The sequence below is a fragment of the Notothenia rossii genome (assembly GCF_949606895.1).
Source record: "Notothenia rossii genome assembly, chromosome: 7".
Lineage (NCBI taxonomy): Eukaryota > Metazoa > Chordata > Actinopteri > Perciformes > Nototheniidae > Notothenia > Notothenia rossii.
The window spans coordinates 66576286-66593738 of NC_136905.1; the positions used below are offsets into that span (position 1 = coordinate 66576286).

Consider the following 17453-nt stretch of genomic DNA (forward strand, 5'->3'; position numbering starts at 1 on the left):
CTGTGTCCACATCTTGGCTCTGTGCTCCGGGGGAATGATTAGGGTGACGGACAACGAGGCGATGACACAAGAAAACAACTTCCCCCACCTCCCTTCATCTCCTCCCCACCCCTCCCTTTTCTTTGCCTCCCTTCAACCCTTCAACACAAAAGCCACAAATTACCCACTTTGCTTGCAATATTATCACGGCTGATCGTTGGTGTCCATAATTAGAGTCTTAGTGTCGTCTAGCCTCCATTAGGCTAACAATAGAGCATTGGAACAGGGCCACTTTGGGCAAATAACATGTTGAGAACACTTGACTTTTGTGAAGAGATAGTGAAAAGCATCCAAAGCCATTACTGATCCAAACAGCCGTGAATGGTTCTGAGGCTCTGTCAAAGCCGTGAATAGACAGACTGTGGAATCATCTCTGTCGCAGAAAACAGCCGTATACACGGGCGAAGATGCATAGGATGCAATCACAAGCAGAAACACAGACACGCGCGTCTGGATGCTCAAACGACAGTGTCAGTGTTTTTCCCTTTCTGTGCACATATTCCTTTGACAGAGACGCAAATACAAATATTATCAGGCTGCACGCTGCAGCCTAGTGGAGCTTGTATTTCAATCACACAGCGTCAGATAGCTCGCTGCCGACTTTCCTCCCAGGCTACGGAGAGAGAGAGAGCACTCTGTATTCTGAGCCGAGTCCCTGTTTGATCTCCGTCATCGCCCCTCTAAGACATCATTGTGTAACACTGTAAAAGCGGACAGCTTCATGGAGTGAAGGAAATATCAAGGAAGTTATTCATAAATATTAGATAAGATCAAAACAGCCAGTTGCTCTCAGACTCTGAGCTCCTGGGTCAAGCCATCCACATCTCTTTGATTTGTATTTCTTCTACTCAGGCTGAGCGGGGAGGATGAGCATGCATTGAAATTGAAGGCCCCCCTGAAAGAGCTGGAAATCGGGAAAAATATGAAAAAAAACACCAACCACTAATAAAACACAAATCTACTGTTTTGTTTCATTTCTGATCAACACTTTTCATTATTCATAATTCTCTTGTTTTGATTACCGTCCCTAACGCACAGCACGATGAACCTGTGGAGATTAATAGGCAGCGTTCTCCAAACTCTTCCTCCTCTCCTCCGGAGCTGACACAAATTGGTGAAATATCCCTTTGATCATGCCTCCTGAACAACAAACAAAACACAAACCTAATTAGCCTAATTCAAAATCGTTCCAAATGCTTCTGTTTTTTTATGAAAGCCTTCCTTCGCTGTGCTGTTATAAGACAAAACTAAGTGAGATGGAGCAGTTTCAGTTTTGTACTTCTTTGTATTGCATTTGTGTACGACAACGGGCGGCAATTCTGACCTTAGATATTTTACTTGACAGAAGCCAGGGGGCACCAATTGCAATAATGCATTAGTTCTCTTTCCTGAACCACAAGCCAAAATAAAGACAAACTGCTTTCAACAGACTAACTGGCCATAGTAGGTTTTTCCATGTGGGATAGCTAGCTATGCTGACTCCTTTGTTGATGTTAGTCATCCCATTTGGGCACAAATGTGAGGTGGCAGAGGAATCAAAGGCTATATGATTTATGGCACCACTTTATTGAAATCGCAGTGAAGAATGAGTGTAGAGTATGCTTATCAACTAGATATATAGTCATGCCTGGCTTCATATTTTGCAAGTCCTGTTGAGATGTAACACAATCAATGGATCTAACCAGTGTTAGAAGTAAACGTTACTCAAGTACCATACTTAAGTATTGTTTTGAAATACTTGTACTATACTTGAGGATTTCGATTTTATGCCACTTCATTCTATAAATCCACAAATGTCCCTTTTACACATAAAAACACTTGATATGCTAATGTGATATAATGCAGCACTCAAATACTAATCAACCCAATATTTAACAAATAATAAATAAAACAACATAAAAATGCCATTTTATATATTTGTTATTAAGGATAATTGAAGGCAGTAATATAATAATCTATAATAATATAAAATGTGAAAATAGCCATTCTGCATACAAAGAACTATTACTTTTGATACTTTGAGTATATTTACTTAATAACCATTCTGTAAATTTCCTTAGGTAACATTCCGCAGGACTTGCAATGGAGTATTTTAAGACTTTTATTGTCACCTAAGTAAAGGATCGGAGTGTTTCTTCCACCTCTAGTCTTAACTATAGTCTTGATGATCACATTAAGAGGCTCCTATACCCACTCATGAATATGCTAAGTCCACCGTGAAATAAGCAAAGTGCTCGCCTGGAGCTGCTGCTGCCACTAAATAGCTGTAAGAGTTGATGCATTCCATCAATAGGGACTTTTCCAAGGGCAGCAATGCACCAAAGCTATATACAGCATTTGAAGTGTTCACTCACTACAAGCAGCATGAAGTCTACCTTGCAATGCTAGCGGATTAGCTCACGTTGCCTCGCTAACATATGCAATGACTGCCGGCGAGCTCTTCCCCATTAGGTTTGCACATCAAAGACGGCGGGAGAAGTTCTTCACAGGCAGTTAAAAGTGGGCTCAGTGTGGATCTTGTAAATACCGTCTTTGAGTCTGTGCCTCTCGGGGGACACTTCACACACTCCTCCAGTCAGGAGAAGGGAGGGAGGGAAGGAGAGGAGCAGTGACAGGCATCAGAGGGGAGGGGGGGAGAGAAGGTGGGGGACGTTCCTGAGAGCCCAGTCCCCTGTCACCTTCAGGATAGAATCTGTGGATGAAGAAAATCACTCTCCTCTACTCTCCTCTCCACGTCTGCATCTCATCCTCTTCCTCCTCTTCACACTTCACATGATGGCTGACGGTGAAAGTAGAGCATGGCTGTTTTCCGTTTTTCCTTTTGAGTCATGTTTTTCATAACACATAAATAGAGCATGCGGCGTCCTGGGAGTTTTGTGATTCTGTGTTTCAGTATACACGCGGACACAATAGCATCCACTCTTCTCAAGTGTTGTTGAAAACATTTTATCCATCATTGCCGTTTGTAGGGCTCTGGTGAGGCCCTCGACTCCGCAAGGAGCAGAAGAAATAAGATGTGTGTTTTGTTAGCAGCCAAACACGCACACACACACACACACACACACACACACACACACACACACACACACACACACACACACACACACACACACACACACACACACACACACACACACACACACACACACACACACACACACACACACACACACACACACACACACACACACACACACACACACACACACATAGGCTACACATACACACAAACACACACACACACACACACACACACACACACACACACACACACACACACACACACACACACACACACACACACACACACACACGCTCCCAAGCCCATCGTTGCCTGGTTTTGCAGACTGATCAATGCAAATGCTGTTATTTACCCAAGCCTGAAATGAAAAGACTATGGATCAATTTGATGCACTTCCATAGGGTGTGTGCACAGAATGGCTGGCTGGCTTTTTTTTGTCTAGTCTACACCCCCCCCCCCCCCCCCACCCCCCCTCCCCCTCCCTCTTCTTTCCTAGTCATCTATCCTTCATCTTAAACCAATTCCCCCCCGTCAACATCACTAATGCAAAAATATACTACCATGCTCTCTCTCACGTACACAAAACATCAACAATGCATTCTCTCCCTGCACGCTCTCTCTTCCTTTCAAACACACCCACAGTGTGACACCGGGGCTGCATCCGCCTGAGCTGTGTGAGAGTGTATCTGTGCGTGTGTGTGTGTTTTGGGCTGACCCACTTTCTGTGCTTGGCCGGGCTTGTGCTGCTGCTGCTGCTGTCTGCTGTGCTGCTAGGGGGAGATCCCTGCAGACTCCCCCAGAACAGACTCCAGCTCTCCTCCTGACAGACACTCACCATGGCATGTTATCCCCCGTGCGGATTGGAGACCTCTGCCTCTCTCTCTTTCTCTGTATATGTGTGTGTGAGTTTCAGATGCACCTTGAGTATTCACAAGTGAATACTCACAGAAATACGCACGCAGTAACATCATCCTCACCATAGCAAACACACAACACTCTCTCACACACATATGCAAAGCACATACCATCCCAGATCTGTATATTTTTAATTCCATCCACCCTCCTCCGGCTCCTCCTCCACTCTTCCCTGTGTTTGTCTGGAGTTATTGTTTCAATCTTGCTGCATCAGGGGGCCCCTGAAGGTTATAAATTAAACATAAATGCAAATGCGCTGAGCCATTGCCCTCCTCCACCTCCCTCCTCCTCCTCTCACACACGCATCCTCGCCATTCAAACAGATCAGTGTGTCTGCGAATTAATAGGAGAACAGTGGGCTTTTTTTAATGAGCGAGGGAGGAAAATTAGAGTTGCAAAGCCACAGCGCGCGCACCAAGAGCTGCAGCCGAGGCAACGGCTTGAAAAGCCTGGCGCCATCATAGAATATGCTAATGCTCCAGGTCCCCTCTCTGTCAGCCTCAGTGTTGCTCTAGATGAGATCAGAGCCGAGGCTTTGATCTGGGGCGCTGATGGGAGCCAGAATTGTCATGTGCACAAAGTACAGAGAGCAGGAAGGGTGTGGATGAGGCTTGTTCTAATCAGAAAAGGTGCACACAACCACTGATGAATCTCTAACATGAAAGAAATGCTCGGATCATTTAAGGAGATATCGTTTTGTCTTTCAAACACACCAACAGGAGTCACTTTTTTATCACCTACACATTTTTGTTCCTCTCGCGCATACAAGGAGGGTGTAAACATCCTGTCTTCTCGGGGTGTCCTATAGATAAATAGCCATCTGGTCTTGTTGATGCTATAGGCTGGGCCTGAGTACATTGAATGGTGAACGCCATGGAGACTTTGTAGACCGACCATAACAACGTTATAGCTTTTATTCTCTGCCATATGGGCTCATAAAGGCAAACGGCTGGGAGAGGTTTCCAGGGATGTCACTCTCTTTTTTTCATTTTGAGTGAGCTTCTATTGGGAAATGTGGGATTTAAGCTGAAATTAATATTTTTGTATGCAGCTGTCCCACCTTCTAACTAATTTCTCCGTCCTACTGAAGGTGTTCCTGCTTGTATTTTTTGTAATACATTTATTTATTTTGTAAAGCTTGTACCAACACTGTGTCTCCAGCAGGGGTCTACCCATTGTCATGGACATGGCTTCATAGTGAGTTCACACTGCACTCAGTATAAGCAGAGTGAATTGTGCCTCCTTGTTTTACCATTACATGTGTCCTGCAGCAACAATTTGGTGTTAAAAAAATAAGGCCATCACTACCCGGTCATCACCATTACTTAATCATCATTACATCTATCACGGGCATCTTCGTTGTCAATGTCATCATTGCATTTTGTTTCCACCAGTCATAATCATTATCATGGCCATCCTCGGCACAACTCTCATCCCCAAATCCTTCTCTTCCCTCCCCTCCTCCCCTCACCCCTTCTCTTTCATCCACAGCTCCCTCTGTTGATCAAATGCATCTGATCTCATCAAAGCAGACCCTCTGCTCATTCAAGTCCCAACAGACACCCCAGCTTCTTTACTAAGCACTATTTTACATTTTCATGTTTGAATACCACTGATGGGATAGCATATCTTGTAGACTTTGGTTTTGTGTGGTCCTACACTGCAGCCTGGGGTTGATTTTTTTCTTTTTTCCCCTCTCTTTTTTATTTCATTATCATATCAGACCGACTCCTCTCTGATAAAGTATAGCCAATGAAAGAAATTAAAGAGTGTAGCCTTTTATTCAAATCGGACCCTAATGAAGAATGGCTTGAATATTCATACTATTCATAATGCATTCCTAGGCTTACAGTGAGTTAATAGTTACCTACTGGTACTGAATGACCATTTGTATCTGCTGAGACAAAGAATGAGCCCTTTTATATAGTTTTGATATTTCCATGGTTTACTATTATTACACAATTGCTATCTTTTTTTGTTGAAGATGAATCTTACTCATTTTCAAGCTGGGTAGAATTGAATGCTGTGTATAGTGAATGAACTCTGTGGTGATATTCCAACATTATAGCTGCTATAAAGTGAGATTACATTCTTATTCCGATGGCAACATTATTGCGCACAGCTTGTGGTTGCGTGTCCGACTCCTGTCAGAGCTGCAGAGAACTCGCTTGAGCCGAGGGACAGAGAGGGTGGGATGAGGGAAAAGCTGGTCTGGATAATAGTGGAGGAACTAGCTCGGGTAAACTTAACATCTGCTGGTGGGTTTATGTGAAGAATCCGTGTGGACCAGGGGAACAGTGTTCGTGCGTAAAGTGGAAATGCCCAATCTGTCATGGTCATTGTTTGTCTAAAAGTAATATGCACTTTGAACTCAAGGGAAGGGGTCAATACGTGGCTCTCTGAGCTGCGATTGTTAAAAGAAATCCGGATATTTTAAAGACAGGAAGAACAAGAATGTCATGTCGAATTAATACAGTCATCAGTATATCCTTTTTATTGTAAAATCAATCTTCAAAACATCGTAAAACACACAGAAACATCAAAATGCAGCGCGCGTAATGACTCGATCCAGTCCGGATTTTCCATGCGATGCGCGTCGGAGCCCTGGAGGTGGATAAGCTGGTAGAGCCCGCTCTCTCTCATGCCATGCTGGGCCACAAGGGCTCCGGGAGACGCTGCTACATATTACCGAGAACCGGGATGGAGGAGAGGCGGAGGGGGGAAGAAAAAAGTTTCGTTTAAACCTGGCAGAGAAACTTTCAACATGAAGCCTCACTGACGCACCATTTCGACACCACCACCAGAGCTAGAACAAAGCTTGCTTTTCCACTGAATACATTTTCCTCCTCCCAGCTTGTGTTTTTCTTCCCTCTTGTATTATTCTCCGTGCGTGCACGGCTGGTCGGGGCTCGCTGTCATTGCGCGCTGAGATGTTGGAGTGACCATGGCTGCGCAAGTTGCCTCGGCTCCGACCAGAACTAATAACACAAATAAGAAATTGTCAAGCGGTTTGTGTCCGGAGCTCAATTCGGGGAAATCAGGAGGAGGAGGGACCGTACAGCGGACTGTACCGATGCTGGGCTCCGGAGATGGGACTCTGAATAATGTAGACCATCACCGCCGAAACGAGCTCAACATGGTTCATTCAACTTCCACGACTCACAACGCTTCGGACGGCCACGACAAAGATGGGAATAACCTCACGTCCGCCTCGGCTTCGACTAATTCCTCCACTTCCTCGATGGAAACGGGTTTGATTGCGAACCACAAGCTGAAATGTGTGGGGAGCGGAGATCCCCCTCAGTCTCAGCCGCCGCAGCAGCAGCAGCAGCAGCCGCCGCAGTTCGGACAATTTGCGCCACATCAGCAGCGACAGATCCAAAGTAACAACATCGCCAACAACAACGGCCAGGGGCCCCGTGGGGACAGGGGGATGGATCACCAGCACCATGGCGGCAAAGAGAACCTGTTGGGGGGCCAGGGAGAGCCACAGCAACACATGCCAGGAAAAGGTGAGGGGGAGCTCACCTGTAAACCCGCGGAGAGGATGATGGGTACCAGGTATGAACACTCAAACTTGGGGCCAACTAGTAACAACTCTGAGTTTAATAACAACTATTACACTCCGAGGCCTTGTTATGAGCAACATGGCGGACAGCAGCAGCAGAGTAGTGGGATGGGGATAACGCACTCTTCGGCACAGAACAGCATGGAGAACTCCCACGAAGCGGGGTACCAGAACAGCCAGTACAATCAGTACCCGGCGTACAGGGCAGGCTACGGCGGAGGGGCCTACGGGATGATGGGCCCCACCGGAGGCAGACAACCTGGGAACATGATGATGGGCAGCAACTCCTCAGCAAGCCAAAGCAAGTCCCCTCTGGGAGCTGCTTCGGGGGGCTTTCAGAGGTTCCCGGGACAAACTCAGCAGCAGCAACCGCAGCAGCAGCAGCATCCCTCAGGGGCCACCCCGACTCTAAACCAACTGCTGACGTCCCCCAGCCCCATGATGCGGGGCTATGGCGGTGCATATCAAGACTACAGCGGCCCCACGGCGCAGCAGCAAGCAGGCATGGGCCTAGGGAAAGACGTGGGGCCCCAGTACGGAGCCAACTCGGCTCATGGATGGGGAGGGCAGCAGAGAAACCATCCGCAAATGAGTCCAGGGAATGGAGGGCAAGGCCTCGGCAGGGCTCAGGTAAGTTTCTGGAAACTTCATTAGTCAGCCAATCAGTGAACTTTGTTTTTTCTCCATGCTGGTGTCACTCATTTTTACAAGGTGCTGTGTGTGTTGACAACAAATAGGCCCGTATGCCCCGGACATTACCTGTGGATGATTCTTGAAGTATGTAGATCATTTCAGGAAAATAACCTTGGTTTATATTTGTATCAAGGGGATTCAGAAGAAATATATATTTTTTAAATGTAGGCAAAAGTGTAAAACAGAACAGGAAAAGGGAAGATAACGTAATCAAAACATTTAAATTCTAAAGAAAATGCTTCTTGATTTGGCTTTAAATTAGGCTGTAATTACTGATAGGCTAAATCATAGGCGGTGACCATACTCGTGTTTTTATAGATCATATTTGTGTTGTTCACCCTCCACTTTATTTCTTTTTTTATATGAGTTTTAAAGCAGCATTAATGTTAGAGAGATTCAACTCTGCCGACGTGGTGTTAGACACGTTGCGAAACGCCCTGTTTAGAGGACGTGTTGTGTTCGAGGTGCTCGCTGAACAAAGTAAAACATGCCTTTTAGAATATGTAGATCAACGCTAATTTTAAACGGCAACGTTCTCTAACCATTCTCAACTCTTCATGTTTTGAAAAATGAACGGACACCGTGGCCGTTCGAAGAAACAGTGTGTTCCTGTCCGCGCGCTCAGTCTCGAGCAGGAGGCTGGAGCATGTCAGTGCGCCTCGTTTATTCCCATGCAGCTCGGGATTTGAATAGTGGAGGTAAACTGGCTAAAAGCTCTCCGCACTCCCAGCTCACAGTTGACACCCAGCCTGCCATCTGATTGGCTCCCTGTGGTCCCGCTGGGCAGACTGCACTCAGAGAAAAGGAGGATACTTTCAAGGCTCCTTGGCCATGGCATTGTAGTGATGCTCCATTCATGTCTGATGGGAATATTCCAGACTTGGAGGCCTTCCAACGCAATAATTTAATTTTTATGAAGGTTTTGGCTGATCTGGATAATTATTCTCATAATTCTTCCACACTGAAAAGATGAGCAAAAACACTTCAATGTCAGCTCTTAATGACAGAAAGGAAATTATGTGTGAGTTAACATTTTAAACAACTTGTATTCTTTGTTGAAGAATATGTTTTTTTAAGTTATTTGCAATTTAACCTTTTAATTATAGTTTTTCGAAAATTGTCCAACACACATATCTTAAAAATGGGAAGTTAAAACATAATATAATAATTGTTGCATTGACATTTTGAAATACAAGGGAAAGGTCCGTTTTTGTGGAAACCGTTTTATTCAACAACCCTGTTGGCTAACCTCTGTTAGCTTGAGGTTGAATGCCTTGCATGAGGGCACCCCTGATAAAACTAGAAGAAAGTATTCCTCCCCCTGTTTTTGGGGGCTGCACTCAGGGGTCCCTGGGTGACCCCAAACCTTGTGCTGAACGCCGATGTGTCAACAGCGTGCAGACAGGAGAGGGAGGCACTGCCAGCTCAGAACTCTGCCCCAAAACAAAAAAAGCAGCCATTATCCTGCAGTTGTTTTTGATGCACTAAATTATTCGTACTGCAGGATGGCACATCTGGACGACCGCAGGGTAAGGTGGTTGAGCAAAGCTTATACTGTCTGCAAAACAAAAGCAGTTCATTAGCCTACATTGTTTCAATCAAAGGCAATTTGCGTTGGATGCTGGGGAAATTAAGTGAATGTTTTAGCGTGGGAGTGTTTGCTGCCGTATTGATTGTATCAAATTATGCACTGATAAAATGGTCACTAGAAACCTACAGTAAAATCACTCCTTAATTATTACTGGGTTTGTGCAAACTGGTTATTAAGAATATATATACCATGGAGACTTATAACTCTGATAAAAAATCAGTATAGGTATATTCTATACTATTTATGCTCAGCTTATATATATCCAACAAACCAGCTCCCTGAACAAATCTTACATTTATCATTATTATGGCAATTTCTTTTTTTCAGTCTGCCACTTCAGGATTGAGTGCATGTGCGACAGGGTTTTTTCCTCAGCTCTACCTACATTTCAGCAGCAGTATATTCACGCTACAAAAGCCCTATGTTTAATTCATATTTGGAGCGGCAGCAGCGCTCTCCTGCGCACTGACAGGCTGTGTGAGAAAGGCGAGCGGTGTAGTGCATAATGCTGCCTCCAAATTGGCCCCGTGATATGCCTGCGCTTCACTTCAGAGTGCGTTTGGTCGGAGCACGCCTCCGTCACCTGTTGGCACAGTTTCCCCTCTTTCAAATTCAATTTCCCTCCCCACTGCCTCTCTTCAGGAGCAAGCTGTGAGCGAAACGAGTGCACCTCATTTACACCGCTGTCCCCCCCCCACACACCTCACGCTCACTTGTCTGGCCGCTCACCAAAATAAAGACAGAACCATACTGTGTTTGTGTGTGTGTTGTGCATGTGAACACACACCAGAGACACATGTTATTTAGAGGTGTGTGTGTTGAACCTGCTCGATCATCAAAATCACATCGTCCTAGTTTTACAAATAACTGAGGCCTATTTCATTGACAAATAATAGAACCATTTTCAGTGTTCAGTCTGTGACCTTCAGCCTCATTGTGTGTTTGCATGTTTGGTAACACGTGTTTCCAGCTGTTTTAAGTCCATGCAGTTTCAGCTCAATGTGTGTTTTCCTATAGCAGTAATACACTGCACATGTGCACTCCTAATGACTTAGGCATTCATATGAAACAGCATATTCTGTCTCAATGTATAACAAGGATCTGTCTGGAATCTACTAATCAGAAGACATCACAGACAGACACACACATATCACACACACAGAAGCATACAAGTAATTAGTAGATTATAACGAGAGCGTCGGAAATAGCGTTGTTGCTCACATAATTGCAGCAGTAACTCGTTTAAAATCTGACCTAATAAAACAAAAAATAAATGGATATCTACGGTTTCCTCTAATTGATCACTATTATGCTCAGTGTTTTGCCTTTGTTTTTTTTTAAGTGTAATCAAAGCTCAGTAGTTCTACATATCAAAGACGAGAGCCAATCCCATCCTTGGTTAATGTGCTTACCTTGAAATGATTCCTGCTCGCAGTGCTCTCCAGTGCATACTGTTTACATTTCTCTCTTATGAATTATTAGTGTGATACGAACAAAGACTTTATAATAGGAGCAATGCATCAATGTCACATTGTATTATGCGGCTATCTCAGGGAGCCTTGTGCATAGTGATGGGCCTGACTGTGGCTGCTGGAATTAAATTTATGGCTCATGTTCTGGGCATCGGGCAGACAGCCCACAGGGTCCAGTCAGGTGTGTATGTTTTTTTTATTTTTTTTTTAAGGGTGGTGTTTACTGTTTGTGTGTGTGTGTGTGTGTGTGTGTGTGTGTGTGTGTGTGTGTGTGTGTGTGTGTGTGTGTGTGTGTGTGTGTGTGTGTGTGTGTGTGTGTGTGTGTGTGTGTGTGTGTGTGTGTGTGTGTGTGTGTGTGTGTGTGTGTGTGTGTGTGTGTGTGTGTGTGTGTGTGGGCTAGAGACTGCTGAAGCCCCTTTGTCAGCACTAAGCAGTCCAACTTTAACCCCGCCTCTCTCACAACGTCTCTCCCTCCCTCCGTCTCTCGCTCTCTGATCCCTCCCGTCAGTCGTTTGTTTATGTCGGTTTGTTTACACCTCTGTCTTTGCTAGCAAGTGCACTGCTGATTAGCAACACTAGAGTGAAATTTTAATTTGCTCTGTTGCGTCCGATAAGAGCCGCAGCTTTTTTTTTTAATCTTCCTCAGATGAAACACAGAGCCTGCGTAGGTAATTGGCAGGCCGGGGTTGTCCCTGGTCTGCATGCGGTTCCCACATAAACGCCAATTAATTCAGATTTTTAGAAAAAATATGAATTCAAAGAATAGTCTGTCCAGTTGCATCACCAGACGTAAATTGGTATTATAAGATGGCTTAATAAAATGCCTTTTTTTCCTTTCTGGTTGCACCATGCACTCTCAGCATCCCCTGGAGTTAAAGGTTGATTTGTAAAGGCCCTGAAGAAAAGATTTAATTACTGTGAGCGGCCGCTGATTTGGTGTCAGCTGTTTCTCAGCTCGGTCTTATCCAAACTGCCGGTGTCAGGAGGACAGAAAAATCTAAACCAAAGCAATTTTTATGGAAGAAAGTTAATTGTGCATATGGGAGAATTTGACTTTTCCGTGTGGATGTAGCTTTCAGGCTTTTATTTGATATTCATTTCAATTACATTTCTCAACCTTGTTTAGTTTGTGTCAGCAGTGGAGAATAACTATACCATGTTAGAAAACTACAGGCGGCATCTGGCATTCTGGGATTTGTAGAATATATTACAGCTCTGTTATTTATTTAGATAAAGAACCTACATGTAAGTGTGACCACAACTTTCAATTGTTGTCTCAAACAGAATTATGGATCTAATAGCAATGACATTTTAAATAGCTGTTAGCTCTCTTTCTATTATCTGTTCAATTTGTTCAGTGAGAACTACCACCAGCGAAAGGGAAGTCCTTTGAATATTTATTAATATTCGTTAATTCAAAAGTGCCGCTATGCAGCGTGAAAACTGAAACAAAGAAAAGGTATTGGCAGTGTTAATATGACCATGTGGTCACAACTTCTGCACAGTTTTGTCATTCTTGTTTGTAAAAATATTGCTTTTGTTATATTAGTTATAACCAATGCATTCCTGTGGACAAATGTGTATAAACATTGATTCATACACATAGTTCTGATTGTTTAATTTAATCAGTTTCAAGACTTTCTTGTGATATTTTATTGGATTTTTAGTTGTCTTTCTAATTCCAATAGGTTATGATTTGCATCTATTTGCAGAGACTCAGCTGCTGCCTGCTCTGTGTAAACAGGCAGAGTATAGGAAGGCCAGAGATGTAGAGATGTAGGCGATATTTGAAGTGAGTCACATGGAGGGCTGCTGACTTCTGAGGAATGGGCCTGGCTCAGCTAACAGAGACAGAGAATCAGTATCTAAACTCTGGAAAAATGTCAGCATAATTAAATCCTCTCTCTCCTGATTTCACCCTGCATCAGCCTTGTAACATTTAGCACGAGTATTTACGAGTTTTTGGCCTCACACACACACGCACGCACGCACACACACACACACACACACACACACACACACACACACACACACACACACACACACACACACACACACACACACACACACACACACACACACACACACACACACACACACACACACACACACACACACACACACACACACACACACACACACACACACACACACACACACACACACACACACACACACACACACACACACACACACAGATATTGGGTTTCCTCCCCTCAGTACTGTGTGTGTGTGGCTGGCAGGGTGCCAGGTATTATGGCAGTGGATGCTGTAGTGACACCCCCCACCCACCCCTCCACCCTGACCTTCACATATGCTAATTAGCCATGTGGAGCTGCAGAAAGGAAGGAGATTTGTTTTCTTTTTCTCAATCTTTTTCTTTCTTTATTGCATTTTACTACACATTATACTATATACTCACTAATAAACAAATGGGTTTCTTTTAACTTTCACAGCCATGTCTTTTTTTCCTTTCTGTTTTCTCTATAAAACAGTCTCCCCTCTTTTATCTGCCTCATGTCCCTGGCTCTCAGTAGCTAGCTGGCTCTCCCCGGGGACCAGCAGTCAGTTCAGAGGTATTTAGACAGACAGCGTATCCTATCGAATATTTATACACTATAGTGAACAGATCTGTGTCAGTGCTGATACACTGTCCTGCTTCTCTGCTCTCTGGCCCGCAGAAGAGGGAATGGAAACACAGTGTCCGGGTCAGTCCCTGTAGAAATGACTCATTTTATGATTGCAGCAATTAATGCAAATTCAAAGAGTCAGCATGACATTTTTAAGATCCAACCATCTCCTTCCTCTTTATATAATAAAACTAATGGTCTGATAGTTCAGCTTTACAAAAAGAAAAGAGAGGGTGATAATTGGCGAATTATTGTCAGAATTCCCTTTTTTATTTAAAAGAATGGAGGAGAGTTTTGGGGCACTTTCTTTTTCAGTGAATATGTATAGTATTGGTTTAGTCTGCTGAGTAGATAATCCACTTATAACAAAATGAGCCCATTAGATTGGTAGATAGTCACAGAGATTTTGACATAGAAACTAATGTGAAATCCATAAAGTGGGACTTCACGTGTGAACCTCCGCCATCCTCCCCTCCTCTTACCAGCTTGTGAGAAAATCATCATCATCATCATCATCATCATCATCATCATCATCATCATCATCATCATCATCATCATCATCATCATCATCATCATCATCATCATCATCATCATCATCATCATCATCATCATCATCATCATCATCATCATCATCATCATCATCATCATCATCATTCTCTGTTTCTACACTGCACACGGTGCTCTCCAGTCACACGTCTTGCTGTTTTGGTTCGACTTGATCCTAATCAGCGCTGGCACAGTGGGACCATTCGCTCAGCTATAGGAAGAACAAAAAGGAGAATACAACCAAACGGCACCAGCGAGGCGCTGTCTGTCGCCTGTGAAGCGCAGAGGGACAAAAATAGAAAAACGATGGGACACGGACGACGCAACGAGTTTCTGTTGATGGGTTTTGTCTGTTTCTTCAGGTTGTTTCTTTTCGATCTTCTCTTTTTTTCTCCTTTCTGTCATACACACACACACACACACACACACACACACACACACACACACACACACACACACACACACACACACACACACACACACACACACACACACACACACACACACACACACACACACACACACACACACACACACACACACACACACACACACTCGCACACACTTAAACATACCGTTACTGTGTTTATCTGTCTTTTGTGTTGACACCATGTATTTCCCCCGCCACAACATATTTCATCTTTTTCCTTCTTAACCAAACTTAAGATTGTCCATTTCAGATTACTATGGGTGTGTTTGTGTTTCTGTGTCCGAACATCGCTAGTGTGGTTGTTGTATTGATGATTTATAGACATTGGTCACACAACAGGACACTCTTGGTCAAAACTGGCTGAACGCTACCTCATTTAAATCAAATGTATCCTGACAATTTAGGAAGCAACTTCACACCACATCCTTCAAAAACACACACACCCACACACCCACACACACACACACACACACACACACACACACACACACACACACACACACACACACACACACACACACACACACACACACACACACACACACACACGTACACACACACGTACACACACACACACACACACACACACACACACACACACACACACACACACACGTACACACACACGTACACACACACACACACACACACACACACACACACACACACACACACACACACACATGCACACACATGCACACGCTCACGCGCACACAGAGACACATGTATACATGCATATTGGCTCACTGGAGAAACTGCATGTGGGAGCAAAGGTTATGTTAGTAATTTAGCCTATAGTTTGTTTCAGAACACAGATATTTAGTCTCTGTATTTTTGCATCACGCACCTCTCTGATATGGCTGACCTGAGTTCCGGCCACTCCTTTGACACAAACCTGATGAACTGGATTAGATATTGACAACACAAGTGAACTTTATTTTGAAGCTTAAATGTCATATTTCTTTAAGATTTTAATTCCTTCAAAGGATATCAATACGGTTGGCAATAGCAGATGTTTGCTAGTTAATCTCCCTGTGCAACTGAGCCTGTGTGTGTGTGAGTGTCTCCCTACTCAATGAACATCCATAGTTACTGTTGGCTAAACATGCAAAGGTTACTATAATGTCAGACACATGCCAGAGGGGAGTGTGGAATACCACATTAACATAATCCATAGACAATCGTCCCTTTTACAAACACCACTGTGCCAGGCCTATCGCCACCGCGCTGCAGGAGCACATGACTGCTACGCTGCGTGACACTGGATGGAGGAACTCCAACACAGTGGCACTCTTACTCTTCCAAGGAAAATGGCTGGTTGTCAGTTTTTGGCATGACTTGCCAGGACAAATTGCGATGCTTGAACCTGAAACCTTCCTCCGCTCTACCCAAGGCAAGGGCTGACAGCTTACATTGCTCACACAGTTACAAAATGCGGAGCTATTGTTGTCTTGTCTGACCCGCTGGCCTCTGGCTGCATGTCTCAACAGTTTGTTGTGTACTGTGAGAACTTCCAACAACTCAGTTGGCAGAGGCTGGATTTGGAATAAGACCCTTCTGTGGGGGTTATTTTTTGTGGGGTTGAATATTTCCCTGAACTCTTCAGACAGATTCACTGCAGTGTTGGTATGGGACTATGAGAATAGCTTTATAAGGCCTTCACGGATCAACATATCCACAACTTAGCTTTACATGTAGCTGTGTTTACCATTTCTTAAGCAATTAGGGATAATCTTTCTAGCAGACAAGAATACAAAGAAACTGGGCCTAATATTAAAGCATTCTGTGTTAATTAGATGTGTTATGGTGGTTAAGGAGGAAGTTGGCCTCTCACCCGCTGGGGCTAGAGTCTGTGCTGACAGTCGGAGTGATTGCTTTGATAATTATGTGTGCATAAGCCCGAGAAGAGGCTCTTACTGCATTTAGAAAAATACTTTCTTTTTTATATTTACAGCTTGGATTGTCTGCGCTTTCAGCGTTGTTCTGAGGGATCCATTGTTTTCACTCGCATAACAGTTATTTTAATTAGTCTGTCTTTGGAAATTCCCTGTGTGTGTTGTGGTTTGTGTTGGACACTGCAGTCTCCCACAGTTCCCAGACATTTCTCAAACTTTTTTTTTCACACGTTGGCTGCGTTCCAAAAGCAGAGTCATGCGTGGAAAACTTCAGCAAGTTCACATTTTTCATCAGCATTTTAAAGCATCAACAACTTTTCCATCTCTCTTTTACTCTGCTGTTCTCTCTCTCCACCGGTCTTCCCATTTGTTTCCAAGTCTCTGTCTTTTGGATGCTAGTTGTGGGTGACCTTGGCTGGTGACTACAGTGCCTCTACTCATTAAGTAGTAAAGATGAATGGTTCCATTATAATAGGGGGGAAAAACGAGCGGGGCCAATTAGTGGTAATTAACAGCGGAGAGGGCGAAGCGCTCTGGAGGGCACCATGACCCGCACTCTGGAGGGGCAGAGGGGAGCAGGGCGCATGTATATGGGGGGGGGGGGGGGGGGGGTTTAAGGCATATATGTGCAGAAAAATGAGTATTTGATAGA

The 17453-nt window shown here is 44.2% G+C and overlaps 1 protein-coding gene across 11 annotated transcripts in view; it reads left to right on the forward strand.

Moving 5' to 3' along the window:
* The first annotated feature begins 6551 nt into the window (after positions 1–6551).
* arid1b (AT-rich interactive domain 1B) overlaps positions 6552–17453 on the forward strand; it is a 173377-nt gene continuing 162475 nt past the window's right edge. For all 11 annotated transcript variants that reach the window (XM_079693227.1, XM_079693230.1, XM_079693231.1 and 8 more), the window contains exon 1: positions 6552–8174. In XM_079693227.1, coding sequence (XP_079549353.1) covers positions 6921–8174 — 1254 coding nt within the window. In that variant the 5' untranslated portion in view covers positions 6552–6920. The remainder of the gene's footprint in view (positions 8175–17453) is intronic.